The following is a 25599-nucleotide window of genomic DNA, read 5'->3' on the forward strand; positions in this document are numbered from 1 at the left end:
CGACCTCGTCCTCACCTCGACCCTCTCCCCGTCTCGCTCCCTCGTCCTCTCCGCCGCCGCTGTCTCGGCATGGCCGCGCAGCTCCCGCCCGAGCTGTGGGACCACGTCTGCTCCTTCCTCCCCGCCGACTCACTCCAGCACACCGCCCTCGCCCTCTCGCGCGCCCTCCCCGCCACTCCCCTCTCGCCCGCTACCCTCTGCCGCCACCTCCGCATCTCCCGCCCAGACCAGGCATGGCTCGCAACTGCTCACCTTCGTGCCCACGACGACGACCTCGCAGCCGCAGTCCACTCGGTCGCAGTCCGCGTGTGGAGGTGCGCCCTCTTCGTCCTCTCTTTCTCCACCTTGCATAGTCTCACACAGGCACCCGCCAACAGGGATGACATGCAGCTCGTCGTCAATCTCCTCCTCGCCCTCCACGCAGCCCGCTCCATCGACCTCGCCGTCGGGCCCCTCGCCAGCCCCGACCACCTCGCCGACCTCCTCGACCCAAACAGCCTCCACCGCTCCGCGCGCTGGCGCAACCTTGAGCAGCTCGCCCTCCGCTTCAACCCCTACTGCGCAGAGCGCTCCTACTACACCTTCCTCAAGGGCCAGTACTTTGATCTCGCGCCCCTCGCCCTCGCTCGCGCCGACCCTGCCGACCTCCCCGCGCTCCGTCGCCTCTCCTTCGTGCAAGACCTCCCGCCCACGCACGGGCAGGTCAAAAAGTCGGTCCCCGCCTTCGGCCTGCACGACCTCGCGTCCGCCCTCGACGACGCCGCCGCTACCGGCGACGCACCTGCCCCCGCGGCGCCCGTCGTCGTCCCCGTCTCGGGCAAGTTTGCCCGCGCGCCCAAGGCGGGCCACGAGCTCGATTTTGCGCAGCCCATCGTCTTCTTCCAGCTCGCGTGCCTCACGCGCCTCGCTTCGTCGCCGCTCGGCGCCCAGCTCACGCACGTCACCCTCCGCCTCCCAAGGCGCAACCTCCTCACGGCGCTCACCGATGCGCCCACCCTGCGCCGCGGTAGCGGACAAGGCGGAGGGAAAGAGGGAGCGCTCTTTCCCGCGCTGCGGCACCTCGACCTCTCGACGACGCACGTCGTCGACGACGCGCGCTTCCCGACCCTCCTCCGGTTGTACCCGCGCCTCGAGACGCTCGTGCTCGACCGCTGCAGCGGGCTCGTCAGCCGCGAGGCCGTGCGCGAAGCGACTGCGCTCGCGACCCTGCGGTGGCTGGGTGAGTTCCTCTCTCCTTCGTCCCTCACCCCCCTCTCTCTCCCACTCGCACTCACTCACACACGCACACGCGCACAGGCAAATGCATCGCCGGCGTCCCCCTCTCTCGCGCCGACGAAGCCCTGCGAACCTGGCGCCGGCTCGCCAAGGACCGCCCGACCGACACGGTGCCCTTCCCCGTGCGCGACGTCCTCGTCCTGCCCCCCGCGCCCTCGCTCCGCTCCCTCGGCCTCGGGCTGCACTCCCTCCCTCGCACCGACGAGGCGCGCGCCGTGCACGCCGAGTGGGCGCGCGCGTTCCGCGACGGCTACAGCGACGCGTGCGAGCGCGCGCTCGAGCGCGCGACCGACGTCGCCGAGCGCTGGGCGCGGTGGGAGCGCAGCGGGCGGCTTGGGGGCAGCGCGGCAGACGCGACGGGGCGGGTCGTCGTCTTTCGCGAGGACGTCGCGCGGCTCGAGCCCGCGCTGCGGAACCTCGTCCTAGCCGGAGGGGAGGACGCAGCCGAGCCCGACGCGCTCTTTGCGCGCTTCTGCGCCGAGCGCGCGTTGGTCCCCCTCCCCGCTGCGAGCGCGTCGTCGCTCGTCTCGGCGCTCGCGTCGGCGTCGCGCGCCGCGCTCGCCGACGCGAGGGCGCGGTTCGTCGCGTGCTTTGTGCCCGACTGCTCGGACCGCGCGGGCGTGCCGCACCTCTCGCTGCACGAGGGGCGCGGGGCGGACGAGGTGTGTGCGCGGGCGCGGAGGGAGCGGGAAGGGTGGGAGAGGGAGAGGAGGGAGGAGGGCGAGTGGCGCAGGGAAGAGGGGGAGCATGAGAGCGGCGGGGACGGGAAGGGCTGCGCGCATGTCGAGGGCAGGAGGGCGTGGGAGGTCGAGTAGACGAGGAGGGTGGGTAGAGGATGTATAGGATTGCGTAGCTTCTCTCGACTAGATTTTCGCATCGTCGCATGTATCGCCGCATTCACTTCGCATGTCCCTCGTGCTCTCGTCGTTGTGAGCGGACAGCGGAACAGTGAGGCATTGCGTATGACATACAGGAACTGCATGCAAGGGCGGGTCAGCATGGCGAAGCACCTGAAAGGACGCAGCGCAGCGCAGCGCACCTGTACAGACCTCTCCCCCGATGAGGCAGGTCGCCCCCCTCCTCCGCCTCAGAAGCCCGCCTACTCGGCCTTTCCCACCCCCGCTTTGCTGACGATTCGCGCGCGCTTCTCGCGCTCGGCGTCCTGCGCGTCCTCGCGGAAGGCGACATAGATGAAGGCGCCGAGGACGCCGTTGGCGACTACGACGGCCGAGAGGGCCGGATAGGTGAGCGAGGTGCCAGCTGCGTGCGCCGGACGGGGAAGAGAGGTCAGATCAGGGTGCGAGAGAGACGGGAGGGAGGAGGAGCGCACGAGAGTAGACGTAGTCGCGCGAGAGGAAGTAGGTCCCGATGGGGAGGATCACCATGGCGACCGTGAACACGAGGAGCTTGTTCATCACCTCGCTGATTGACCCCGTCGTGCTCGAGCGAGTCAGTGTGTGGATGCATCGCGCGTGAGGAGGGGGAGACGGTACGCACGAGAGGTCGGCACGGCCCTCGGGGGTGATGTCGACCTGCTTGGTCGATGCGCTCGGTGCGGCAGCGGCAGACATGGCGGCGCTTTGTGGAGTGGGTGGGGCGATGTCGGTTGAGCTGATGAGGACAAAGTGGGGAGTGGAAGGACGAGCAAGGGGGAGCGGGGCTTCGAAAGGTGCAGGATTCGGCCCAGTGGCGTCGAGTGAGCGCTTTGACCGAGAGTGCGTGGCTGCAAGCGGTGAGAGATGGAGAGAAGAGCGTCGACGAGACGAGGACCCGGCTTCCGCGGACTCCGGCCGCAGAGAGGGCTGCTCACCTCACCTCGGGAAAGTAGGGAGTGCTGTCACACAATCAAAGAGTCTGTCACAAGACCTACGAACCCAAGCACACTCTCCCACGGCGCGTGTGCGGTGCGCGTGCGATGGGGAGGCGTGGGTTGGTCCGCTCTCCTCCGCACCGCCCTCGTCCCTCGTCTCTCCGCCCCGCCGCCCTCGCGAGACTCGAGCCAGGATGCAGCGCGCACTCGTCCGCCCCTCGGCCGTCCGCCACCTCGCCACCCGCCCGTTCCACTCGGGTCCGTCGAGCCCTCCCTCCTCTCGCGATCGCGCCCGACCGCGGCTCACTCGACGAACCGCGCTGACCCACCCGGCCGTGTGTTCTGTATGCAGCCCGGCCAATTCTCGCAGCGCAGAGCTCGGCGCAGAAGCGTGCGCACCTCCCGGCCTTTCCGCAGTAGCCCGTCTAGCGAGACTGACCTCCCTCCTGGCTCCGTCGCTTCCGCTCTCTCGCTCGCTCGCCTACTCCTATCTGCAGCTTGTGAGTGACTCGCACGCTATACATACGCTCTGTCGTATCCGAGACTGACGCGCAGTCCCACCGCGCAGACGTCGAGGGCACCGTCAACGACCCGACCCCGTTCCCGCCGCCCGACAAGGCGCACTCGTCGTACCACTGGACCTTTGAGCGCCTCCTCAGCGCCGCCCTTGTCCCCCTCATCGGCGCCACCGCCGTCTCGTCCGCCAACCCCGTCGTCGACGGCGTCCTCTGCACCGCCCTCGTCGCCCACTCGCACATTGTGCGTCGAGTCGCTGCCGCTGTCGCTCCCGCGCTGTCCTGCAAAGAGCAGTGCTGCAGGTGCCAGGTTCGGTCTCATTCGGACGCGCTGACCCCGGCTTCACTCTTCTGCAGGGCTTCGACGCGGTCCTGACCGACTACCTGCACCCGCGCAAGTTCCCCGTCCTCGGCGTCATCGCCAAGTGGACCCTGCGACTGCTCACCACCGGTGTTCTCGTCGGCGTGTACCAGTTCGAGACGAACGACATTGGTGCGTCTCGCTTGACTGCCGCTTACGCTGCTCGTTTCTGGCGCTCTCGGGACACTGACCGCCCGCGCGCTCTCGCAGGCCTGACCGAGCTGATCAAGAAGGCATGGCACGTCGAGCGGCACGTCGAGAAGTCGGCGTAAGCTGGCTGTTCGGTTGAATGAGTGCGCGCGCGAGAGTGGGAGAAGAGCGGGAGGAGAGGAGAGGGGCGCGGGTGGCCCCCTGCATTCGTTCGGTTTCTCGCAGCTGTTTTCCATCTGTAAGATCACACCTTTTTTGCTCTCCCCTTTGCGTGCTCAGTGCACCGTGAAGAGCGGAGGAGAGGGAGAGAGCGAGGGGAGGTCGGTTCCCCCTGGGCAAACGGCGGCCGTCGCCGTCGCGGCGAGACGACCTCGACGCTGCCGCTCTGCTCCCTCGTCTCGCGCCCGCCGTGCCGAGTCTGACGCTTGCGAGTGACTGTGCGCTTCCCTTCCCTCGCGCCTCGCACCCTTTCCACCACTCCGCCCCGGCTCGTCTTCTCTCGGCGACCCCGTCCATCCTCTCGCCGTCGCACCTCGCTCGCACTCTGCACACCGCCCGCGAGCCCACACACGCACCTCGAGGCGCTCTACACGTACCGCAGCCCTCGTCTGCACCGACCTGCACCCCGCGCGCACTCTCTCTTCGCGCTCCGCACTCGCTCCCCTTTTCCCCCCCGACCCTCGCCATGTCCGGCCCTTCTACTTCGACGGGCGCACACGCCCCGGCACCCGGTCCTGAAGACTGGAAGAAGCAGCTCAACGTCCCGACCAAGGACATCCGCCCCCAGACTGAGGTCCGTCCTTTCCCCCCGCACTCCGCACCGTTCGAGTGAGGAGGGCTCACCTCATTCTGGCACTCGCAGGATGTTACGGCGACCAAGGGCAACGAGTTTGAGGACTACTTCCTCAAGCGCGAACTCTTGATGGGAATCTTTGAGGCCGGCGTGCGTTTCCCACTCGAGTCCTCCTCATGAGACCTCGCTTGCTCATGCGCGTCCACGCAGTTCGAGCGCCCGTCTCCCATCCAGGAAGAGGCGATTCCCATCGCACTCACCGGTCGCGACATCCTCGCGCGTGCCAAGAACGGCACGGGCAAGACGGCCGCCTTCATCATCCCGACGCTCGAGCGCGTCAACCCCAAGATCCCCAAGATTCAGGCCCTCCTCCTCGTCCCGACGCGCGAGCTCGCGCTCCAGACCTCGCAGGTGTGCAAGACGCTCGGCAAGCACACGGGCGCGCAAATCATGGTGACGACGGGCGGCACGACGCTGCGCGACGACATTCTGCGGTTGGGCGAGACGGTGCACATCCTCGTCGGCACGCCCGGGCGCATCCTCGACCTCGCGGGCAAGGGCATCGCCGACCTGAGCGAGTGCCCCATGTTTGTCATGGACGAGGCCGACAAGCTCCTCTCGCCAGAGTTTACGCCCGTCATCGAGCAGCTCCTGTCCTTCATGCCCAAGGAGCGCCAGGTCATGCTCTTCTCGGCCACCTTCCCCATCATCGTCAAGGACTTCAAGGTGCGTCGCTTTCTTTGAGACGCTTCCGCTCGCTCAAACCGCTGACTTTCCACCCTCGATCCGCTCGCGCAGGACAAGTGGATGCGCAAGCCGTACGAGATCAACCTCATGGACGAGCTTACGCTCCGCGGTGTCACCCAGTACTACGCCTTCCTCGAGGAGCGCCAGAAGGTCCACTGCCTCAACACCCTCTTCTCCAAGGTGCGGCCGGTCCCTCTTTCGTGAGTCTAGCCCAGATTCTGAGAAGACGCTCGTTGGTGCCTCCGCAGCTTCAAATCAACCAGTCGATCATCTTCTGCAACTCGACAAACCGCGTCGAGCTCCTCGCCAAGAAGATCACCGAGCTCGGCTACTCGTGCTTCTACTCGCACGCGCGCATGCTCCAGGCGCACCGCAACCGCGTCTTCCACGACTTCCGCAACGGCGTCTGCCGCAACCTCGTCTGCTCCGGTGCGTAGTTGCTCGGAGGCTTCAGCTTGGCATGTCTACGTGAACTCGCCGACTGATCGAGATCGTCCCGCTCTTGCGCAGACCTCCTCACTCGCGGTATCGACATCCAGGCGGTCAACGTCGTCATCAACTTTGACTTCCCCAAGAATGCGGAGACGTATCTCCATCGCATCGGTCGTTCGGGTCGCTACGGGCACCTCGGTCTCGCCATCAACCTCATCACGTACGACGACCGCTTCAACCTGTACCGCATCGAGCAGGAGCTCGGCACCGAGATCCAGCCCATCCCGCCCGTCATCGACCGCAGTCTCTACGTCGCACCCGAGACGGACGACCAGGTCAAGGAGGCGCAGGAGGCGGCCAAGGGGCAGAAGCTTGCGCGCCCGGCGGGCGTCGGCGGGCACGGCATGCAGGCGCCGCAGCAGAGGCAGCTCGCGCCGCCGCCCTCTGGTCCAGCCGCGACGGGCGCTGCGCCGACATCTGCAGCGGGACCCGCGCCGCAACAGCCTCAGCAGCCGTACTACGGCGCGTACTCTCAGCAGGGGCAGCAGGCGCAGAACGGCGCCCCGCGGCCACCTCAGCAGCAGCAGCCGCAACATCAGCAGTTCCCTCCCCAAGCCGGCTACCCGCAGTCGCAGTTCCCGCCAGCGCCCGGTCCGCAGGGGCAGCAGATCCCGCCACACCTCCTCGCGCAGTACCAGCAGCAGCAGCAGCAGTTCATGCAGCAGCAGCAGCAGGCTATGCTCGCGGGTCAGCAGCGTGCGCAAGGCCCGCCGGCGCAGGGGCGGTAGATGGCTTATGTGAGCAGAACGGCAAAGCCGACGCGACACGGCAATTCCCTCTTTCCCCTCCTTTCCCTTTCCCACCTGCTGTACAGCCTTTTTCTCATTTGTGCAGTCGTGGTCCCACTTCCACCTTCTTCCCGTCTCGTTGTACTTTTCTCCCAACCACTGCCAGCTCTCTTTCTCCTTTCTGGTCTCGTCGTCGTCGCCTCGCTCGATTTCTCATTGCTGCACTCCCACTCCACGCCTGCCCTTTCCCACTCTCCATCACCACCCCACTTGCCGCTCCCCCTCTATCGCTCGTCTCCTCCTCTTCCCCTCTTGCCGTGGTCGCTCCTCTTCAACGCGCCAAAGGCTCGACGAGCGGATTCTCAATGGGCGCACTCTACGCCGCGCAACCGGCCCCCTCCCTTCCATCTCTGCCCTCTCCACTCGACCCGATTCAACTCGCCGTCGTTGCCGCATCCCTCGACATTTGCGGCACCTTCTCCCGCTCCCGCCTCCTCGTCAAGTCCCGCTACTCCTACCCGCCATTCTCCATCCCACCGCTTATCGCTCTCTCCCTCCGCCGCATCCCGCACTCCGTGCGCCGCTCGAGGTTTTTGTTGGCAACCAGTCCCGATCTTCCCAACCTCCCTCCTGCCCTCTTCGCGCACACTACCGCTCCGCGACCTCTCCGTCGGTCGAGCGCTTTGTCCGCAACACTTGGTCGTGTCGCGCATTTGGGGCAGCGAGGGAGAGAGGAGGAACCAGCGGATCTGGCGGTACTCTTTTCCTGGACGCTCTGCAATGACGTAGACGCGCGGTTTCCCTTGACTTTACACTGAGAGACGCACAGTATGGGCAAGAAGAGCGTGCCGAGCCCTTCCCAAAGAAGCGGGAACGAGACAAGTTTGCGAGGGAGAAGCGCTCGCATCCTAGGCACTCTGGCGTTGCCGCTTCGAGCGTCAGCAACGAAGCGCTCCACGGATTTACTGCATCAGCTGAGTGCATCTGGGCTGGTGGCGGGAGGCGGGCTTTGCGTGCCTGGAAGATCCCTGAGCTATCCAGCGAGCCGTGGGCAAATTAGGCGTTGTCAACACGACCTGGCAGCCTCTGTTGTTGCTCTGGTGAGGCACATGTACTGAATGGGCAAGGGCAGGACTGCCAAGAAAAAATGAGCTCAAGTCGCGGCTGTGGACCACTCAATCCTCTACCGCCGCAGCATTGCCTAGCTCCCGCAGCTGCACTCCTTCCGTTCTGATCTCAGGAGAAGGGAGGGTTGCTGCTTTGTGCCGACTGTTGCGCCGCCTGCGCGTTACGGTCAGGCGCTGCCGCGTCGGGCGGAAGAAGGCGGGCCAGGAAATGGCAATAGGACTGCCTTCAAAGATCTCGTCAATTCTGCCAGGATGTTGCGACCGTCAGTATCTGCTACGCATGAAATGCAGGGGTCCGGACGAGAATACTGGGCGTACTTTTCGAGCGACTCCCCGCGGACTGCACCAAGAGGCAGAGGACAATCAGCTAAATTGCTAGATTGTACAACAGAGGGGATGAAAGACACACCCTCGTACATGAAGACCCAGCCAAAGAAGGCGCCTACGGCGCTGAAGGACCCGTACGCGAAATATGGTCCGTAGCTGGAAGAAGCGAGGAAGGCGGGCCCGGAAACAGCCACCTGCGGGGCGAGCCACAGTCAGCCCTGGTCCCAACTGCTGCGAGAACAAGAAGCGCTCACGCAGAAGTTGGCGAGCTGGTTCGTGCCGATGCCAAACGAAGTCGCTGCGGCGCGGGTGCGGTTCGGTTGAATCTCGGCGGCGTACCTGCGCGGACCGTTTGTCAGCACCCTTCAAAACTTTGGAGGAAGGTCCGGGTGCCAAGCAGTTGCGCAAGCGGAAGCGGACGCACAGCTTGGTGATGAGACTCCACGACATCGTGAACGCAAGCGCGAACAGCTCGATGAAGACGATAACGGCATACTTCCCCGCCTGGCTCTTCTCTGTCACTTTTGTTGCATAGAAGACTCCGAGGACCTGATACAAAGACAGTCAGTCGAGCGAGGGCGGGAGAGGAGAAAGACCGCACAAGCTGCGACAAGGCAATGCAGATCCCGCCCCAGATCCAGATCTTGCGCCGGCCAACCTTGTCGATGTAGAACGAGCCAACGACTGTGCCGATGGTCAGGATGATACCGGTGCAGCCCGAAGCGATGAACGAGGACGTTGACGGGTCCTGCGAGATGCGAGTCAGCGGACTCGTTGCCTGCAGCGCAAGGCAGAGGAGACCTACGAGGCCGGCTTGATTGAAGAGCAGGGGAGCTGTAAGCCAAGGCAACGGTCAGCTGCATTGCAGGATGACCGTTTCGGACGCGTATGTATAGCCTCACCGAAGAACAAGACCTGAAGGCTTGGCGGTCAGCGAAGACTCGACGAGAAGGCGACGGGAAGATCGGCACGCACAAAGTCGATCCCGCTGAGCTGCATAAACACGTTGAGCACGAGCCCGAGGATCGTCCTGCCGCGCACGCCGGGCTCCCAGATCTCGCGCATCGCGTCGAGCTGCGATTTGGTCCTCGCCGCCGCCTGCGCCGCAGGGACAGAGAGGAGCTCCCTGCGCTCGGCGGCGTGCTCTGGCCCGACGAGGCGGTTCAGTACCGCCTCGGCCTCTTCCCGCCGGCCCTGGGTGAGCAGCCAGCGCGGCGAGAAGGGCATGAAGAGGCAGCCGACGGCGAGCACGACTGCGCTGAAGGTCTGCAGGACAAAGGGGAAGCGCCAGCCCATCGAGTTGGGGATGTTGGCGCTACCGTAGCAGACGAAAAAGCCCATCGTGACTGGGAGATAAGATGATCAGACTGCAAGCTGAAAGACATGCGAGCGGGAGCAGAAGCCGCACCTCCTCCGGCATTGTAGACTTGGTACAAGAGCATCATGTGCGGCCGCAGGTGTTTCGGCGACAGCTCGGCGAGGTACACGCCGCCGACGGGCAGAAAGAGGCCTTCGCCGATCCCCGCCAGGCAGCGTGCACCGATGAGCATGCCGAGCGACGTCGCGCCCGCGCTAATCGCAGAGCCGATGGCAAAGATGACAGCGCCGAGCGCGATGGCGTACTTGCGGCTGATCTTATCGGCGACGTTTCCAGCTGTCATGCCGACAAAGGCGGACGGGAGAAGGATGACCGCAACGACTACTCCGCGCAGGGTTGGCGAGAGGTGGCCAAAGTCGTCAACGAAGGCCTGCATCTCGGTAATGGCGCCGATGCTGTGCGAGTTGTCAGGGCGAAGGCGTTGAGAGTCAAGGCAGCTGTAAATTTACCTTCCGGTGTCGAAGCTGTTTCAGCTACAGAGTCAGTGAGCTGCCATCAGCACTGCCAAATGTCCGGCACGCACCCAAAGAGGCCTGCAGCAAGCGAGGCGACGAGAGTCGCCACGATCACGCGCATCGACTCGGTTGACGGCAGTCTGATTTGGTCCAGCATGGCGGCAGGCCCAGCGCTCGATGTGAGATACGAGAGGGAAGAAGCGCAGGGAATGAGACCCGGTTCGAGAAGCGCAAGAGGATAAGCGCCGTGCCGCCCAACCGCTCGACGTTGACCTCAGCGAAGGCGACGAGTCAGCAAGTCAGAGCGCGGTTTAGCTTGCAATTGCTCCTGGACGACGCTCGCAGGGGCGGTTTCCGGCGGTCAGGTGCTCGTGGAGCTAGGCTCACTCAGCAGCGAAATGGCCGGCGGTGGGACAGGCTGGTCCTCGTCTCCTCCTGCCAAAGCTGCAGCAGTAGCGCCAACAGAGCCTGTGTAGCCCTCTCAGTTGTTGGACGAGCGCGCCTGCAATCGGCGACGCGTGCTGCGGTCACCGCGAGAGCCGTCGGAGGTTCATCACCGATGAAGGGAAACAGGGCCGATTGCAGGTGGCGGGCAGCCGGTGCCCTGCTGAGTCCAGCTCGGGCAGGGACAAGTCAGATCGTGCAACTGGCTGTCCCTTGCTCAGCCGTGCTCGAGCGATGTGAGCGGGTGCGACGCTGTCTCCTCCAGCTCTCGCGGAAGCTCGTCTCGCTCCGATCCTCGTCCTGCTACACATCGCAGCGCGCGCCCGGTTCGGTGGAGAGGCGATGCCCTCGCTCACTCCGGCGTCCAAGCCGCCGCGCAACCCGTCCGCCTTCCACGTCGCGACCTCGTCGACCCCGCGCTCCCCGGCACAGGATGCTTCCGTCCTCTCGTCGTTCGCGCACTCTGCCGCAACGCGCTACCTCTCGCACGCCCCCTCTCCCTCCTCTTCCTCCTCCTCCTCCTCCGCCCCGCCCGACCCGCGCTCGCTCGCACACCAACTCGACCTCATCGAGTCGCTCTCCTCGCCCTCGGGCGTCCCTCCCCCGGAGCTCAAGCGCCTCGCCGGCGCCCTCTCGCGCTCGAGCTACGCCGACCTCCTCGAAGAGCGGCACGCCGCCGGCCGCTGCGCCTACCCGGGCTGCGGCCACCCGGCGCGACAAGCCTACGTCGCCCCGGGGGAGCGGCAGCGCGAGCCGCGCACGCTGCGCGTCCGGATGCGCGCCAACGGGCTCTTTGACGCGCGGCGCAGCGGGGAGGGAGAGGGAGAGGGGGACGAGGCGGGGCGGTTCTGCGGCGCGAGGTGCGCGGCGAGGAGCGCGTTCCTCGAGGGCCAGGTCGGGCGCGCAGGGCGGGGCGCGGCGGCGGCGGTCGAGCTGCTCGAGGACGTCGAGGGGCGGAGAGAGGGCGTGAGGCGCAGCACGCAAGAGCTCCTCGCGGCGCAGGCTGCCTCAGCGGGAGCGGCGGAAAAGTCCAACGTGCAGGACGAAGAGAAGGACAAGGGCAAGGGCAAGGAGCGCTTCCGCGAAGACCTCCTCTCGTCGCTCACGATCCACGAAAAGCCCACCCCTTCCGCGCCACCCGCGGCGCCTTCGCTCGCAAACCCAGCGCCCGACTTTGAGCGCCGCGCCGCCGACGTACAGGCGCAGGCGCAGGGGACGACGAGGTTCCCGCGGGCGCCGGCGCCGAGGGATGGGGGGCCTGGGGCGGGAGGAGGCGGAGGGGCGGCGCTGCTTCCGTTCGAGACGGCACGACTGGCACGGACGGTCCTCTCCACTCTCCCCGCCCCGCCGCCGCCCCCACCGCCACCGCGCGCATCGCGTCAACCCGGGACCGGGACCGCGAGCGGCCTCCCGCCGATCACGTTCGTGACGGGCCCGCGGATGGTCGACGAGCGGACGGGCGCGTTGGTCGAGTGGGCGGGGGTGGGCGCGGATGGCGAGGACGAGGGCGTGAGCGACGAGGTGAGGGCGTGGATCGAGGAGGGGATCCGGGAGCGCGATAGCGCGAGGGGGAGGGGCGAGATCGAGTAGCTGCGACGTGAGAGGGTGGTGAGGCTGCGATGGGTTGTGCGCCATGGACTAGAGCGCACGCCTTGCCTCGCTGTGTCTCCCTTCTGCCGTGTGAGAGACTCGCGTTGCGCAGACCGTCTCTCGTGAGCACCGCAAGGGGTAGGAAAGCACAAGCGGGGCGGCCCTCGTAAGAGAGGGCCGCCCCTTTTCGGCACTGCACCGCCCACTCCGAGCATTCTACCCCCCGAGCGCACTCCCACCCCTGCCCTCACTGTGTCTTGCCCATCTCCCTCCTCTCGGCGTCCCTCCTCCTCCCGAGCAATTCCCCGAGCGCGCCCCTGCCGACGAGCGCGGCGACGAGTGCGAGCGCGGCGGCGAGGGGCGCGGCGTCGAAGAGCGAGAGGCGGAGCCAGTAGGCGACGAAGAGGGCTTCGAAGAGGGCGAGGGAGACGAGGAGGAGAGGGAGCGAGAGGGTGGAAGGGCGCGAGAGGCGCAGGGAGGGGACGAGCGGGGTGAGCTGCGAGAGGGGGGAGAAGCGCGAGTCAGGGGCCAGGTCACAGTACTGGGTGTGACGTCTGGGCTGCAGCGGGTCGAGGGTCGCGGCTCGTGACTCACGGTCGCGAGGAGGACGAGCCAGGGCGCGAGGACGACGGCGGTCGCGACGAGTGCGACGACGCCGTTAACGCGCTTCTCGCCGCCGCGGAAGGTCCACTCGATCGTGGGCATCTTGGCGTAGCGCTCTGCCTCCCAGTGGGCGGGGAGGTCGTGCACGGGCGGGTACGGGTGCGGGAGGGCGAGCGAGGCGGGGAGGGAGAAGGTGCCGAGGGCGAGGGCGAGGGGCGCGTCCTCGTGCGGGTGGCCGACGAGGAGGGTGAAGGAGAGCGGGGCGAAGGACGCGAGCGAGAGGAGCTGCGGGGGCGCGGTCGAGAGGTCCTGTGGGCGTGCGTGCGGAAGAAGGGGATGGGTGAGTGGGGCCGATGCTTCGGGGGGAGGGCCAAGTTGCGGAATCGCAGGACGCCGCTTGGTCGGCGGTTGTGGGCCGTCGTTGCTCGATTCCGTGGTGCACTCGCAAGTGGCATGCATGCCCTCTGAGAGGGAGGAGGAGAGGGGAACGCACGAGTTCCCACTTTGCCTTTCCGGTCGAGGCGCGGACCTTTGCGGGGCTCGTCCAGTGCCGTCCGGGTGCGCGGTCGTGTTCGTTCACGGGCTGGACGAGGACTGCGGCCTGCTGGGGGACGAAGGGCTGGCCATCGCGCGAGAGGGTGAACGAGAGCTTGAGCGAGTCGGTGTCGCCGAGCTCGCGGGGTGGGAGCGGGTTGGGGTGGTCCGAGGTGAAGCTGCGGGTGTTCGGGTGAGTGTCTTTCGGGGGCCACGGGGGCAGAGAGAGACGGACGTGGACGAGGCGAGCGCGGAAGCGGTGGCCGTGTCGACGAGCGCGAGCTTGCCGTGGTCGAGGGCGAGGCGGGCGGTGGCTGCGGTGGCTGCAGCGAGGACCGTCCACGTGCACAGCGGTGCCCAGTGCATCTTCGCGAGTGCGAGTGAGCGGGAACAAGCGTGACGACGACGACGAGGAAGGAGCGAAGGAGGGGCGACTCTCTGGCTGTCCCCGTCCAACTGCGCTTTCTCTAGCAGACTCGTGAGCGAGCATGGCAGAGTTCAAGGTCGCACCGCCCGACACCCAGCCCCCGCCCGCCCCGGCCCCCGATGCTGCCGCGACTCGTCCTCCGCGCACCGCATCGCCCTACCGCACCCTCGAGCACAGTCCGTACAGCCCGCTAGAGCCACCCGAGAGACACCCACACACTGACCACCTTACGCACCCCCTGCGCAGACCTCGTCCACAACCTCGAGCTCCTCCGCCAGGCCGTCCTCCTCGTCGAACCCCGCCTCACCACCCGCGCCCTCCGCGCCCTCCCAGAGCTCAGAAAGCACCTCGGCGACCGCGCAGACCTCCTCGCACACGCCATCCGCCACGGCCCGCTCTACCGCTCAGGTCCGTGCCCCCTCTCCCCCCTCTCCCTCGGCGCTGACGCAAGCTCTCGTCGCTCACCCACCTTGTCCTTCGACAGACTCGGACCGCAAGCAGTACTACCTCGACTACCTCGGAAACCCCGCTGCTCCCGCAGACGCAGACACTGGCGATGCCCCCGCTGCGTCGTCCTCGTCCGCCTCTGCCTCGATGGACGTCGACAACCAGCCCGCGCCCTCCTCTGCCGAGCCCTCACGCACCGCGACCCCGACACCCGCAGACGCAGCCGACAGCGCCAACCCCAAGCCCAAGAAGAGCGCCCTCGGCAAAAAGGACGCCAAGAAGGAGCCCGCGCCGCGCGACGTCGCGAGCACCCTCCCCGAGGGCGACGCCTTCATCGGCCTCCTCGCCGTCGTCAGCCTCCTCGACCAGAAAGAGTACGCGCGCGGCAAGGAGCTCGCGACCGCCCTCATCGAGCGCTTTGCCCAGCTCAACCGCCGCACGCTCGACCAGCTCCTCAGCAAGCTCTACTTCTACTGGGTTCGCCTCCACGAGGTCTCGGGCGACGACACGGCCGCCCTTCGTCCGTGCGTCCCTCTCTCCTCTTCTCCTCTCTTGCCTACTCGACGCCCGCTCACGTCCGCTCCCTTTCCCTCGCCACTGCAGCACGCTCCTCGCCGCGCAGCGCACGGCCGCGCTCCGGCACGACAACGACCTGCAAGCGACGCTCCTTCCGCTCCTCCTGCGCAACTACCTCGAGCACGGCCTGTACGAGCAGGCCGACCGCCTCGTGAGCAAGACCCAGTTCCCGGAGCACTCGGCGCAGAACAGCCAGCTCGCGAGGTGGTACTACTATGTCGGTGCGCTGCCGGTCCTCTGTTGCGATCCTGCCTCGATGCGGTGCAGCCGAGGCGAGAGCTTTGTCTCCGCTGCTGTCTGAGCCTGCACGCCGTAAGTGACACCCTCTCTCTCGCGCCCGCAGGCCGCATCCGCGCGATCCAGCTCGACTACACCTCTGCGCACGCGTCGCTCCTGCAGGCGATCCGCCGCGGCCCGTCCGACTTCAAGGCCGCGCCGGGCTTTTTCCAGCACGCGCACAAGCTCGCCGTCCTCGTCGAGCTCCTCATGGGCGAGATCCCCGAGCGCAGGGTCTTCCGCGACGTCGTCCTGCGCAAGGCCCTCCGGCCGTACTTGGAGATTGCTCAGGGTGCGTTTCGCCGCGCGGGCTTCGTCCCCTCTCTCTTGTGCTCGCGTTGTCGGGACGTCACTCGCTCCGAGCACTGCGCTGACTGGCGCCGCCCTGCCCAGCGGTCCGCGTCGGCGACATCCAGGCGTTCAACGCGGCGCTGTCGACGCACCACGCCGTCTTTGCCGCGGACCGCACGCAGAGCCTCGTGCAGCGCCTGCGGCACACGGTGCTCAAGACGGCGCTGCGCACGCTCTCGCTCGCCTACTCGCGCATCTCGCTGCGCGACATTAGCGCCAAACTCGCGCTCGACAGCGAGGAGGATGCCGAGTACATGGTCGCCAAGGCGATTCGCGACGGGGTGGTGGTCGCGAGGGTCGACCACGAGAAGGGCGAGATGACGAGCCGCGAGGGCGGAGACGTGTATTCGACCGGAGAGCCGATGCGCGAGTTTGACCGCCGGATCGGGTTCCTCCTCGAGCTGTACAACCAGAGCGTAAAGGTGCGTCCGTCCGCGTTCCCGATCGTGTCTGCTGCGCGTCGGCGTCGTGCTGACTTGTCTTGTGGTGCTGCTTCCTCGTACACGCAGTCGATGCGCTACCCGCTCAACGCTCATTCGAAGGAGCTCGCCTCGGCGGGCGAGGCGCGCGAGCGCGAGCGCGAGCTGGTCCGTCCCCTCTCGCTGTCCCACCCGCTTGCTCGTGTCCAGAATCGTCAGGCGCTGACTCGGGTTACTCGGCGGGATGTTTCGCGACGCACAGGCCAAGGAGATCGAGGAGGGCGACTCGGACGCCGACCTCGATGGGCCGGGCGACATGGACTCGTTCTGAGCGGAAAACGAGCCTCGTCCCCACCGCTGTAGCTGCATACACACCGCCTTTCTTTTTCTCTTGAACGAACGCGACTGTTCTCGCTGTATGGCTGCACGAGTCTTCGAGGAGAGGCGATGTTTCGCGGCTGAGGCGCCAGATTCAAGCTGGTCGTTCGAGCGCGGAAGCGTCGCCGCTTCGCCGCTTCGCCGCCTGACCCTTAGCACTCGCAAACCGATTCAGCTCCGCACCCGCTGCCTGCTAGCGAGAGCTGTGCCAACTGCCAACTTGCCTATTCTTACCCGCGCCGCTCGATCACGCGCTTCTCTCGCCACCCCCCCCCCCCCCCGCCTCCTCCCCACCACCCCTCGCAGCGATGACGGCCCACCCTACATCCGCGCTGCCCGCGCCCGAAGACGTGCAGCGCGCTGCACAGGTGACTGTGCTTGACGAGCACGGCAAGGAGCACCGGCTCGGCGAGCTGTGGGAGGGGCAGGACGAGGGGAGGACCGTCGTCGTGTGGATCCGGCACTTTGGGTGCGGCCTGGTGCGTCGGGCGGACACTCCCTACTACAGTTGAGAGAGACGACTGACAGGCTCGCTGCTCCCTCGGATCGCCTCGTAACTCTGGTTCGCCGCCGACCTTCTCCTCGTCCCTCCCTGTTGATCCGATCGCAAACAGTGTCAAGACTACGTCAAGCACCTCTCGCAGCACTTTGCTCCCCCGCTCCTCTCGGCGCACAACGTCCGCCTCTCGATCATCGGCTGCGGCGACTCGAGCTACCTCTCGTCGTACCGCAAGCTCGTCGCGTGCCCCTTCGACCTGTACGCCGACCGCGACGGCGCGTCGTACGACGCGCTCGGGATGGGGAAGAACCTCGGGAGCGGCGAGACGAGGCCCGAGTACCAGAAGTCGGGAATGGCCGGCGTCGCGCTCAAGAGCATCTCGGTGCGCCCTTTCCTTGTCCTTGCGAGCTGTCGGCCGCACGCCCCGGCCGGTCCGGTTCAGGCTGCTGACTGTCGCGTGGTGACGCGGTGAGCAGAGCTTCTTCCAGATGGGCAATGTCGCCTTCCCTGGCGAGTGGAGTCGCCTCGGCGGCGAGTGCGTCTTTGAGCAGGGCCAGTTGAAGTGGTGCCACCGCATGCAGGTCCGTCCTGCTTCCCCTTTTTCTGGCTGCGAGCGCCGACTGAAGCTCTGTTCAAACTCGCACAGAACACCCGCGACCACGCCCCGCTCAAGGAGCTGGCTGCCGCTGCGGGCGTCCCGCTCGACAGCGCCGCGGCGTGATGTGGTCTATGTGCTCTCTCCGTGTACCACTCTAGGGCTTTTCGCCTTGTCGTCTGTAGTCCTACGCGCTTGCACTCGCTTCTGAGTCGCACACACTGCCGAGCGGACCGTGCGGGCGAACGGAGGATCCGCGGAGGGCGGGACGGCCGTGCTTCTCCTGTTTCCGGCTACTCCTTCCGCGTTCGCTCTTGCTGCTTCTTGCTGTCGCGCAGGGCGCTCTCTGCTTCCTCGCTGACTGGACGCAAACACCCGCTCGCGAGCGCGGTATCTCGCTGTGCCTGCCTGGACGCCGTCCCTGCATCCGCTCGACATGTATCTCCCAGTCGCCGACCATGTCGGATACGCTTTCGAGCACGCCGCACGCTACCTCGTCAAGCGCGCAGACGAAGCCCAGGACGAGCCAGAACCGTTCGAGCTCACGCATGTGCGCCCTCTTTCGCCGCCTCTCTCGCCATTCCGGCCTGATGTTGGGTGCTGACCTTGCTGGGATGACTGCAGACACAGTGGGTGACGATCTACTGGGTCGAAGCCTGGTGCGTCCTCGAAGGGGGTGACCCCGCCGGACGCCTCGCTCACGCACCCCTCTTCCCGTCACCCGCAGCGTGATTGTCCTCCTCTTCAGCTGGAACCTCTACATCGCCCGCTCCATCATCTTCCCCTTCAAGCTCTGCGCCGTCGCCTGCCACGAAGGATGGTTCGTCTCCCTCTCCCTCTTCCTCGCTGCTAGACACGCTGACGGTCCGCGAGAACCGCAGCCATGGGATCGCCGGCACGCTTACGGGCGCCAAAGTCGAGAGCTTGATCCTCGATCCGAACCAGGGCGGGTCGACGAGGATGGTTGGCGGGTGGGCGTTCGTGTCGCTACCGGCGGGTTGTAAGTCTCGCTCATCGCCTGCGCCGACGCAGCGGCAGCATGCTCCGCTTCGTCCTGGACAACACTTGCTTGCTCTCCTCCGTCGGTGCAAGTCAGCGAGCCAGGATCTGATACCGTCTCCGCTTTCGTCCAGACATCGGCTCGACGCTGATCGGCGCAGCTCTCATCTTTGCCGGCTTCGACCAGAAGGCGAGCAAGATTGCGTGCGTGTGCCGCCTACTCAGTTCAGCGCTGCCTTCGCGCCCGCGGGTACGAGTCGAAGAACGGCACTGACCGTTCTAGACGACTTCGGCAGCGCCATCCCACTCTTTGTGCACCTCTCGATCGTGTGCTTCTGGGCGCGCACCTCGCGCTTCACACTACTCAACGTAACCTTCATCCAGGGCCTGATCCTGATCCTCTGTGGGTTCCGCATTGCTGGTAGCGCGCAGCGAGTGAAGCTCACACGGGAGACCTGCAGACATCGTCCAGCATGGCGCGTTTCTGCGCTTCTTTCTGCTTCTTATCGGCTGCATGAACGGTACGTGTTCAAAGTTCTGGCACTCGGTAGTCCAGACTGACCGAGCTCCTCCTTTCGCACGCACGCAGTCATGGTACACTTCCCGTGCCTTTCTTGTGGGCTACCTCTTCGAGCTCACCAGGGTTATACGTGCAGTACAGCGTATGGGACCAGCTCGATGACCTCGTCTTCCATGTGAGCGAAAAATGTCACACTCGCTGAATTCAGTCTCTAACCTTTGCCATGCCAAGCAGAAGATCAACGAATCGGACGTCTGCGCCTTCCAAAGCCTGTACCCTTGTGCGTCACATCCCCTTTTCGCCGCCGCGTGACCAGTCTGACGAGGACTGCGCCTTCACCAGGGCTTCCGGCGCAAGTCTGGGGTGCCATCTGGACGACCGTGTCCTGCCTCGGCTTGACGGCTGCCATCCTCGGCGGGATCGTCAACTTCAAAGACGACTTTGCCGCCCAGTACTTCAACGCGCAGACGTTCCTCCCGACGTAATCTCAAGCAGTTCCGACAGCGGCATCGAAGACCAAGCTGCCCAGACGGCATCTGGCGTGCAACGCATATCATCTCTCGAGCAAGCTTTCGCGCACGTTGCTCCGCCCAGGGGAGAGGAATAGCACGAGCTACTTGCACACGGGAGAAAAGCTGGAAACACCCCCTGCTGTACAACTTGTCAGCCCCCTCCCGCCGTCACTCCTTCTCCGCCCCCGTCCTTCTCTCCTCCAGCACCGCCAGGAAGCGTCGACTTTCTCCTACGCGCACTCTCACCCCTGAGCGCACTCGACGCTGCGCCGGACCTGCTCGCCGTTTTGTCCTTCTTCGCAGCCTCGTCCTTGGTAGCACCATTCGCCGCCGTTGGGGCCGACTCGCCAGGCACGCGCTCCGTGCGCTCGACGAGCCCGGCACGGCGCACCCACGCCCTGCGACGGGTGTACCTCCCGAGCCCTCCGCGCGGGCCCATCTTCTCAAAGTGGTTGTCGCCGTACTGCCACCCCTCGTCGTCGACCTGCCACGCGGCAAAGAGCGGAGAGTCGGCGTACGAGAGCTCCGAGGCCGAGGTATAGCTCGGCGAGGCGGTCGGGACGCCGCTGTGCGAGCCGGTGAGCGCTGCGGCCGAGCTGAGAAGCGAGGATGGCGCGGACGGTGCAGGCGGGGGCGAAGAGGGTGCCGGGCTGGACGAGTGCGACGAGAGCGCATTGCTCGCTTGCGAGGCGAGGGCGCCGAACGTGCGCGCGAAAGTCGGCGAGGGAGGGTTGGCGGCGCTGTTCGACGCAGGCGCCGAGCCCGCTCCGGCTGCAGCGCCGCCAGCTGTCCCATCAGGCGCGACGGGTGCACCGCCACCGCCACTGCCGCTGCCGACAGGAAGGGTGACGGACGGCAGGGCCGAGCGGAGGACGTGCCATTCCGGGTCGAGCCAGCGCCACTCGGTCGTCTTCTTGAGACGCGAGTGCGGGTCCGACTTGGTCGGCGAGGGAACGTAGGCGACCGAGGCAGGCGGGAGGGCGAAGGACGCTGGCGGATTGGCAGGGTTGTTCTCCGAGTCGGTCCTACGAGGACCGGGGACATGAGCTCCGACATCTCAATCGCGTGAATCCATGGAGGCTTACCAGCTCGCCCGCTCGCCTGGAAGGAGCGCGTGTGTCCAGTCGAGTCCTACCCACCATCGCTGGTTCTCGAACACGGTGAACTGGACCTGCACGTCCTCGCCCTCCTCCACCGCATGCTCTTCGGGCACGATCGCCTCTTCCACGACCGCTTCGGGCACAATTGGCGAGGGTGCGCCGTCCGAGGCATCGCGGGGCGGAAAAGGCGGCGGAGCTGCTGCGGGTCCCGCACTGCTGCTCCGGGGCTTCTTGACGGGCTTCTCCTCGACCGCCGCTGCCGCGCCCGCCGCCCTACCGCGTCCACCAAGAACGGCGCCTTGCTTGCCGATGAGGCCGGCAATGCCGATGCCGCTCTGCGTGCGCGCCCACTCGGTCCGCACGCCCTTGCCGCCGCGGAGAATTCCGACAAAGAGGCGGCAGGCCCAGCGGACGAAGGCGCTGCGCCAGAGGAGGGCGCGCAGGGTCGTGAAGAATGGCGCCTGCCAGAGGATCGCGACGGTCCCGGCGAGAAGGAAGAGGTACCGCAGCGGGATGGCGTACGTCAAGGCGAGGTAGAACGGGTACGACGTGACGAGGAGCCATGCCGTCTCGTACGCCGGCGCGGGGGTCGACGGGCGCAGTGGCGTGAGGCTAAAGTGGAGCGAGAGCGGGTGGATCGCATTCGTCCGGAACGACTGGATGTGCTCGGCGAGAATGTGCGCCGAGCTGATCAGCTGGGCGTAGGCGGCAGGGGAGAGGGTCGCTGGGCGTGAACGATGACGCATCGAGGAAGGCGGTGCGCCCTTGCCGCGGCGAGCGGCGGTGAGGTACCGCTGAAGGAGGAGGGCGAGGATGACGGCGTTCACGCCGTACAGGGCGACCCAGTAGCCGAAGAGGCAGACGCTCCACCAGGCGAGGAGGACGAGGAGGGAGGAGAAGAAGGACGGGTGCGTCCAGGTGACAAGCTGGACGAAGGTGGCAGCGGCATGGATGACGGGGGCGGAAAGGGCGAAGAGCTTGAGGAGCGCGGGCGGGGTCGCAAGGAGAAGGTCGGTCGGCGACGGCTCTTCGGATGCAGGTGGCGTCGTCGACGACACGAGCGGGCTCGCGAGCGTGGGCTGGCGGGTTGGGGACGAGGCAGCTTGGGAAGGACCGCCCAGCGAGGGGAGGGCCTTCATGGGGGCGATGATGCGCAGCGACGGGTCAGTCCAGAAGGTGTCCGTGCTGCAAGTGCGCGCTGTCCCCGTCAGTCCCTGCAGTGCGTGCGACGAGGCGGAGCGAGGGCGAGCCCGCAACCTCGGGCAACTCACGTGAAGGGCGTCACCTCCTCGCCGCCTCGAGCAGAGGACGGTTGGAGTGGTGTAGGGCGTATCTGTAGATGAGAAACAAGCCAGTCAGGGTCGCACTTAGCTCAAAGCTGCCGTGCTCTGGCTGCCTGCGCCTCATCAGTCTTCCCCGTTCGGCGTGCTCATCGCGACCCATTCCCTCCCTCCGAGCGCAAGCCGGATATCGTGACGGCATCAGATAGATAAGAGTAGACACTCACTGCGTTGACAAGCTCCGAAGGGGAGAGACGCGCTCAAGCGAGGTCGCCGGTCGGCAAGAGGGGACGACGCACGCGGAACGATCGCGGCACGGGGCGACGACGACAATGGACGCGACCACTGGAGACCGGGCACGCAGGGCTTTTCACAGCTTAGGGAGAGGCGACGTCGTCGCACTATTGGAGCGAGCACGCGGATGGGTACAACTCAGTCCTACTTTCGTCCTCTCGAGCGCCAATCGAGCGCAGGTACTACGCCGCGAGACTCTCGCGACCGAACGTCGCATGTTCCTCACTTCACTGCGAATCGAGTGACTTGCAGCTACGTCATCTCCAGCAAGCTATCGATCGTCTTGCCCATGTCGCCCGAGTTGGACAACAGCACCTGGAAAATCAGCAAGCGCATCAGCAGTGGCCCCACATTCGAAGCGCACGCAGCGGGCACGCACCATCTCAAGCACCTCATCCTCGACGTTAGGGAAGACCCCGCGGAGCGTCTCGAGCGCCGCCATGCGCGCCTCCTCGTGCTGCCGGTCAATCTCGGCGAGCACCGCCTCGTCCGTCTCGTCCGCAGGCGCGTACAGCGCCGGATCGGGCTCGGGCGCACCGTGCTGCAGTGATCCGGACGACGCCGGCAGCGGCGGGAGGCCCGGGCGGTGCTGCCCCGGGTAGCCGCCACCCGAGCCTGGCGCCGGGGGACCATGCAGGCTCGCGTGGTAGCTCCGCCGCTTGGACACGCCTGGGCGCGCAGGATGCGACATTGAGCTAGGAGTAGGCGGTAGCGGCGCAGGCGGGACGTGCGGCAGTAGCTGCTGCTGCTGGTGCTGCTGCGCGGCATCACCGCGGAACTCGGCCGCCGTCTCCTCGAGCTGCTCAAAAATGCGCGCAAGCGCCCCGAGCGGCTTGCTCATCGCGCGCTCGACCGAGTCGGTCCCGCGCAGGAATGACTGCTTCATCGTCTCTGGGAACGTCAGGTCCTGCGGCGTGGCGGGCCGGACGCCGCCTTCCCCGCCTGCAGCGAGGAGTGACGCGGACGCGGCTTCGGACGGCTGAATAAGGTCAGCGGACGTGGCGGCTGAGTTGGAGGGAGGGGGCCGGGAGGCGGGACTGGTAGGGCGGGACGAAGGCGCGGGGTCGCGAGGCGGGACCGGCGGAGGCGGCTCTTCGGAAGCGAGCTGCTTGACAGCTGCAGCCACCTTGACCTCAAATTCCTCCTGCGTGATATTTGAGAGCGCCGACGCGTCCACCGACTCGATGAACGAGATCGCGGCGTTCTGAGGCAAAGCGTGTCAGGCAGCCCTCTCTGCGGACGTGAAGGGAAACGCACGAGACTAGAGAGGTAGTAACCGCCCTCGCCCGAAAGCTTCTCCGGGTTGCGGAAGCGCTGAATGTACCTAATGGAGAGCAGCATGAGCGGACGGCAGTTGCGCAGGCGGAGTGATTCGACTCACTGAAGGTTCGAGACGAGATGCTGCGGATTCGCCTTGACGACGACGTAGATCAAGAAGGGAATGAAGGCGTCGGCGCCTTCCTCGCCGCTACCGACGTGACGGATGAGGCCTGTGCGAGCGAGACACCTGATAAATTGCAGGTCAGGGGGCTGCGAGGAAGGATACGCACCGAAGATGACCTTGCAGCAGTTGAGCACGCAGATGAGCTTGTCGCGCGGCGCCTTGTACTGATTCATCTTGCACAGCTCGCGCTGCGCAAAGTCGAGGAAGCCCTGGATCTTTTCGCGCCTCCGCAGCTCGGCCTTCTCCTCCTGCGCTGATGGATGCGATGCCTCGCCACCTTCTTCTCCGGCGCCCTGCTTCTCCGGATCGCGCTGCTGATCTGAGGTCTTCTCGGCGTCGTGGTCGCTGACGCTCGTTGGCGCATCGGCGGGCGGAGCGGGGATGGGCAAGTCCAGGTGTTTCGGCTCGATCCACGAGAAGAGCCGGATGCGCTGCTTGAGCACATCGTCGCGCTCGACGTCGCCCGAGGGCGACATGTGGCCGGGGAAGGCGGAGAGGTCGAGGGCGGGAGTGAAGGTGCTGTTCAAGCAAGGAGAAAGGGAGTCAGCCGATGCCGGTGGTGCAAACGGAGAGCGGGAAACGGACAAGTGCCACAGCCGATTCATGACGAGCTTCTCCATCGCCTCGAGCGCGAGATCGAACTCTGCCTCGGCTTGCTCCGGGTCGTCGCGCCAGTCAACAGCTAGGAGCGACTTCCACGGGTCGACCGTACGCATCTTGCCGGCGATAAAGTCGAGGAAGTCGTTGATGACGCGCACTTGATCAGACGTCGACACGGGCGGACGGCGCGAGAATTCCTTGAGGAAGCTGTGCGTCGAGCGGATGAGCGGGACCGCAGCATGTGAGCGAAGGGAGAGGGACATACGAGCGCAGATACTTGGCGATGGGGTCTGCCGACCGACTGCGCATCTGCTCGAGAAACTTGTTGAAGTCGAAGGTGGGCTCTCTTCGCGGACCCTGCGATTCGACCTTCTCGTCGTGCACGCTCTGCTGCTCGTCCGCGGCCGCGGCAGGCGGTGCCTTCTCCTTGCCCTTACTTGCCGCGCCACCGCCAGTCCCGACGATGGCCGTCATGAAGCTCCCCTTATCGCGCGAGGGCGAGCTGCCCGGCTGGGGCGAGCTCGCGGCGCTGGAAGCCGCCGAGCTTTTGCCCGTCGTCGAACGGAAGACGGAGGCGATCGAGGCGAGGGGTTTGGCGAGGGTGGAGGGCCCCGAAGGCGTCTGTGGTGCACCCAGCGGGGCAGAAGATGAAGATGCTGGAGGAGTGTTAGGCTGGCCGGGCACGGCGGATTCGACTGCGCCGGCAGGAGGAAGGGGAAGCGCTGGGACGGGCGGGCGCTGCTGCTGATCGCGGTGCTCTTTGGTGGGCGTGCCGCTGATGCTCCTCAGCATGTTCCCAAAGCTGAAGCCGCCGCCCGTCTGGCTCGCTGGCGGCGGTCCCCGCCCGACGTGCTGCTCCTGCTCGTCGCGGAAGCGTCTATCGTCCGTCGGGCTCCCGCCCCCTTCGCTCTCGCTGCTCTCGAGCAGCTCGAGGCGGCTCTCGCGCCGCATTGTCCCGCCGAGAGTACCCGCGGTGGGTGCGAATGGGTCGAGGTCATCGAGGCTTGGAGGTGGAGCAGGTGCCGGCACGCTGTAAGCGGCATGATAGCCGCTTGTTGAGACGGTCTGCGTGTGTATGGAGGGTGCCCTGGCAGTGCTCGTGCTGGGTACGGTGGCCCAGATGCCCGAGGGGCTGTCGTCGAGGGCGGCACCTTCGGGAGGCGGTGCGGGAGGTTGATGGTCGAACGAGGCAGCAAGGGGCGACAGATCCGGGAAGGGCGGGAGCTCGGGCGCGTCCTTTCCAGCCTCTGCGCTCATCGCAAGCGCGTCCTGGCGTGTCTGAGCGGCGTGTGTCACAGCAACGACCCCCCGCTCGCTCTTCCGCAGCGTCGACGGAGGCCCATCCGGTGTCACAAACATTCATGGTCCCTGTGCACCTGGTCACTCGACAGAAGGCAGCCTAGCGGTCGCGTCTGGCCCGGTAGCATCGGAGTCCACCATGACGAGCGACCGAATTATGTCCCAACCTTCGCTTGCCTGAGACTGCTGATTGTTCGGGTACCGCTTGCCCTGCTGCTGGAGGGAAGCCTCGTGCTAGACGTCTATTGCCAGAG

The 25599-nt window shown here is 66.2% G+C and overlaps 12 protein-coding genes across 12 annotated transcripts; 7 read left to right on the forward strand and 5 right to left on the reverse strand.

The window, feature by feature from the left end:
• Positions 1-69: 69 nt before the first annotated feature.
• JCM10292_003273 (uncharacterized protein) lies at positions 70-2090 on the forward strand (the record flags this gene model as incomplete). The annotated part of the gene is made up of 3 exons (XM_076648486.1): positions 70-314; positions 378-1219; positions 1297-2090. The coding sequence occupies 3 exons, from the start codon at positions 70-72 to the stop codon at positions 2088-2090; spliced, it is 1881 nt and encodes a 626-aa protein (XP_076505926.1).
• Positions 2091-2374: 284 nt separating this feature from the next.
• Positions 2375-2846, reverse strand: VMA21 (Vma21p; the record flags this gene model as incomplete). Its single annotated transcript, XM_076648487.1, has 3 exons — positions 2375-2535; positions 2606-2697; positions 2773-2846. 3 exons carry the CDS (start codon positions 2844-2846, stop codon positions 2375-2377), a joined length of 327 nt encoding a protein of 108 aa, XP_076505927.1.
• A 433-nt stretch (positions 2847-3279) lies between these two features.
• Positions 3280-4233, forward strand: JCM10292_003275 (CybS family protein; the record flags this gene model as incomplete). Its single annotated transcript, XM_076648488.1, has 5 exons — positions 3280-3343; positions 3438-3476; positions 3654-3844; positions 3958-4093; positions 4172-4233. 5 exons carry the CDS (start codon positions 3280-3282, stop codon positions 4231-4233), a joined length of 492 nt encoding a protein of 163 aa, XP_076505928.1.
• Positions 4234-4796: 563 nt separating this feature from the next.
• Positions 4797-6871, forward strand: DHH1 (DExD/H-box ATP-dependent RNA helicase DHH1; the record flags this gene model as incomplete). The annotated part of the gene is made up of 6 exons (XM_076648489.1): positions 4797-4904; positions 4974-5054; positions 5115-5630; positions 5703-5831; positions 5900-6080; positions 6162-6871. The coding sequence occupies 6 exons, from the start codon at positions 4797-4799 to the stop codon at positions 6869-6871; spliced, it is 1725 nt and encodes a 574-aa protein (XP_076505929.1).
• Positions 6872-8046: 1175 nt separating this feature from the next.
• Positions 8047-10315, reverse strand: JCM10292_003277 (uncharacterized protein; the record flags this gene model as incomplete). Its single annotated transcript, XM_076648490.1, has 12 exons — positions 8047-8242; positions 8317-8338; positions 8408-8519; positions 8580-8664; positions 8750-8874; positions 8927-9073; positions 9131-9159; positions 9228-9240; positions 9301-9671; positions 9734-10098; positions 10153-10167; positions 10227-10315. 12 exons carry the CDS (start codon positions 10313-10315, stop codon positions 8047-8049), a joined length of 1569 nt encoding a protein of 522 aa, XP_076505930.1.
• A 629-nt stretch (positions 10316-10944) lies between these two features.
• On the forward strand, positions 10945-12192 carry JCM10292_003278 (Rtr1/RPAP2 family protein phosphatase; the record flags this gene model as incomplete). Its single annotated transcript, XM_076648491.1, has 1 exon — positions 10945-12192. One exon carries the CDS (start codon positions 10945-10947, stop codon positions 12190-12192), a length of 1248 nt encoding a protein of 415 aa, XP_076505931.1.
• A 247-nt stretch (positions 12193-12439) lies between these two features.
• Positions 12440-13695, reverse strand: JCM10292_003279 (uncharacterized protein; the record flags this gene model as incomplete). The annotated part of the gene is made up of 4 exons (XM_076648492.1): positions 12440-12688; positions 12787-13104; positions 13289-13508; positions 13565-13695. 4 exons carry the CDS (start codon positions 13693-13695, stop codon positions 12440-12442), a joined length of 918 nt encoding a protein of 305 aa, XP_076505932.1.
• A 122-nt stretch (positions 13696-13817) lies between these two features.
• On the forward strand, positions 13818-16156 carry RPN3 (proteasome regulatory particle lid subunit RPN3; the record flags this gene model as incomplete). The annotated part of the gene is made up of 8 exons (XM_076648493.1): positions 13818-13932; positions 14003-14164; positions 14241-14727; positions 14807-15000; positions 15123-15347; positions 15449-15828; positions 15916-15993; positions 16088-16156. 8 exons carry the CDS (start codon positions 13818-13820, stop codon positions 16154-16156), a joined length of 1710 nt encoding a protein of 569 aa, XP_076505933.1.
• Positions 16157-16511: 355 nt separating this feature from the next.
• Positions 16512-17423, forward strand: JCM10292_003281 (peroxiredoxin-like family protein; the record flags this gene model as incomplete). The annotated part of the gene is made up of 4 exons (XM_076648494.1): positions 16512-16682; positions 16818-17084; positions 17179-17283; positions 17349-17423. The coding sequence occupies 4 exons, from the start codon at positions 16512-16514 to the stop codon at positions 17421-17423; spliced, it is 618 nt and encodes a 205-aa protein (XP_076505934.1).
• A 310-nt stretch (positions 17424-17733) lies between these two features.
• Positions 17734-19301, forward strand: JCM10292_003282 (M50 family metallopeptidase; the record flags this gene model as incomplete). Its single annotated transcript, XM_076648495.1, has 11 exons — positions 17734-17847; positions 17922-17956; positions 18025-18117; positions 18179-18297; positions 18431-18500; positions 18593-18699; positions 18758-18817; positions 18886-18890; positions 18953-18991; positions 19051-19096; positions 19159-19301. 11 exons carry the CDS (start codon positions 17734-17736, stop codon positions 19299-19301), a joined length of 831 nt encoding a protein of 276 aa, XP_076505935.1.
• Positions 19302-19479: 178 nt separating this feature from the next.
• JCM10292_003283 (uncharacterized protein) lies at positions 19480-21567 on the reverse strand (the record flags this gene model as incomplete). The annotated part of the gene is made up of 2 exons (XM_076648496.1): positions 19480-20353; positions 20414-21567. The coding sequence occupies 2 exons, from the start codon at positions 21565-21567 to the stop codon at positions 19480-19482; spliced, it is 2028 nt and encodes a 675-aa protein (XP_076505936.1).
• A 687-nt stretch (positions 21568-22254) lies between these two features.
• Positions 22255-25303, reverse strand: JCM10292_003284 (uncharacterized protein; the record flags this gene model as incomplete). Its single annotated transcript, XM_076648497.1, has 7 exons — positions 22255-22317; positions 22382-23206; positions 23260-23326; positions 23384-23492; positions 23553-23965; positions 24032-24253; positions 24312-25303. 7 exons carry the CDS (start codon positions 25301-25303, stop codon positions 22255-22257), a joined length of 2691 nt encoding a protein of 896 aa, XP_076505937.1.
• Between the last annotated feature and the right edge of the window lie 296 nt (positions 25304-25599).

The sequence above is a fragment of the Rhodotorula paludigena genome (genome assembly GCF_050403205.1).
Source record: "Rhodotorula paludigena JCM10292 DNA, Rt_paludigena_JCM10292v1_ctg16, whole genome shotgun sequence".
NCBI classification, from domain to species: domain Eukaryota; kingdom Fungi; phylum Basidiomycota; class Microbotryomycetes; order Sporidiobolales; family Sporidiobolaceae; genus Rhodotorula; species Rhodotorula paludigena.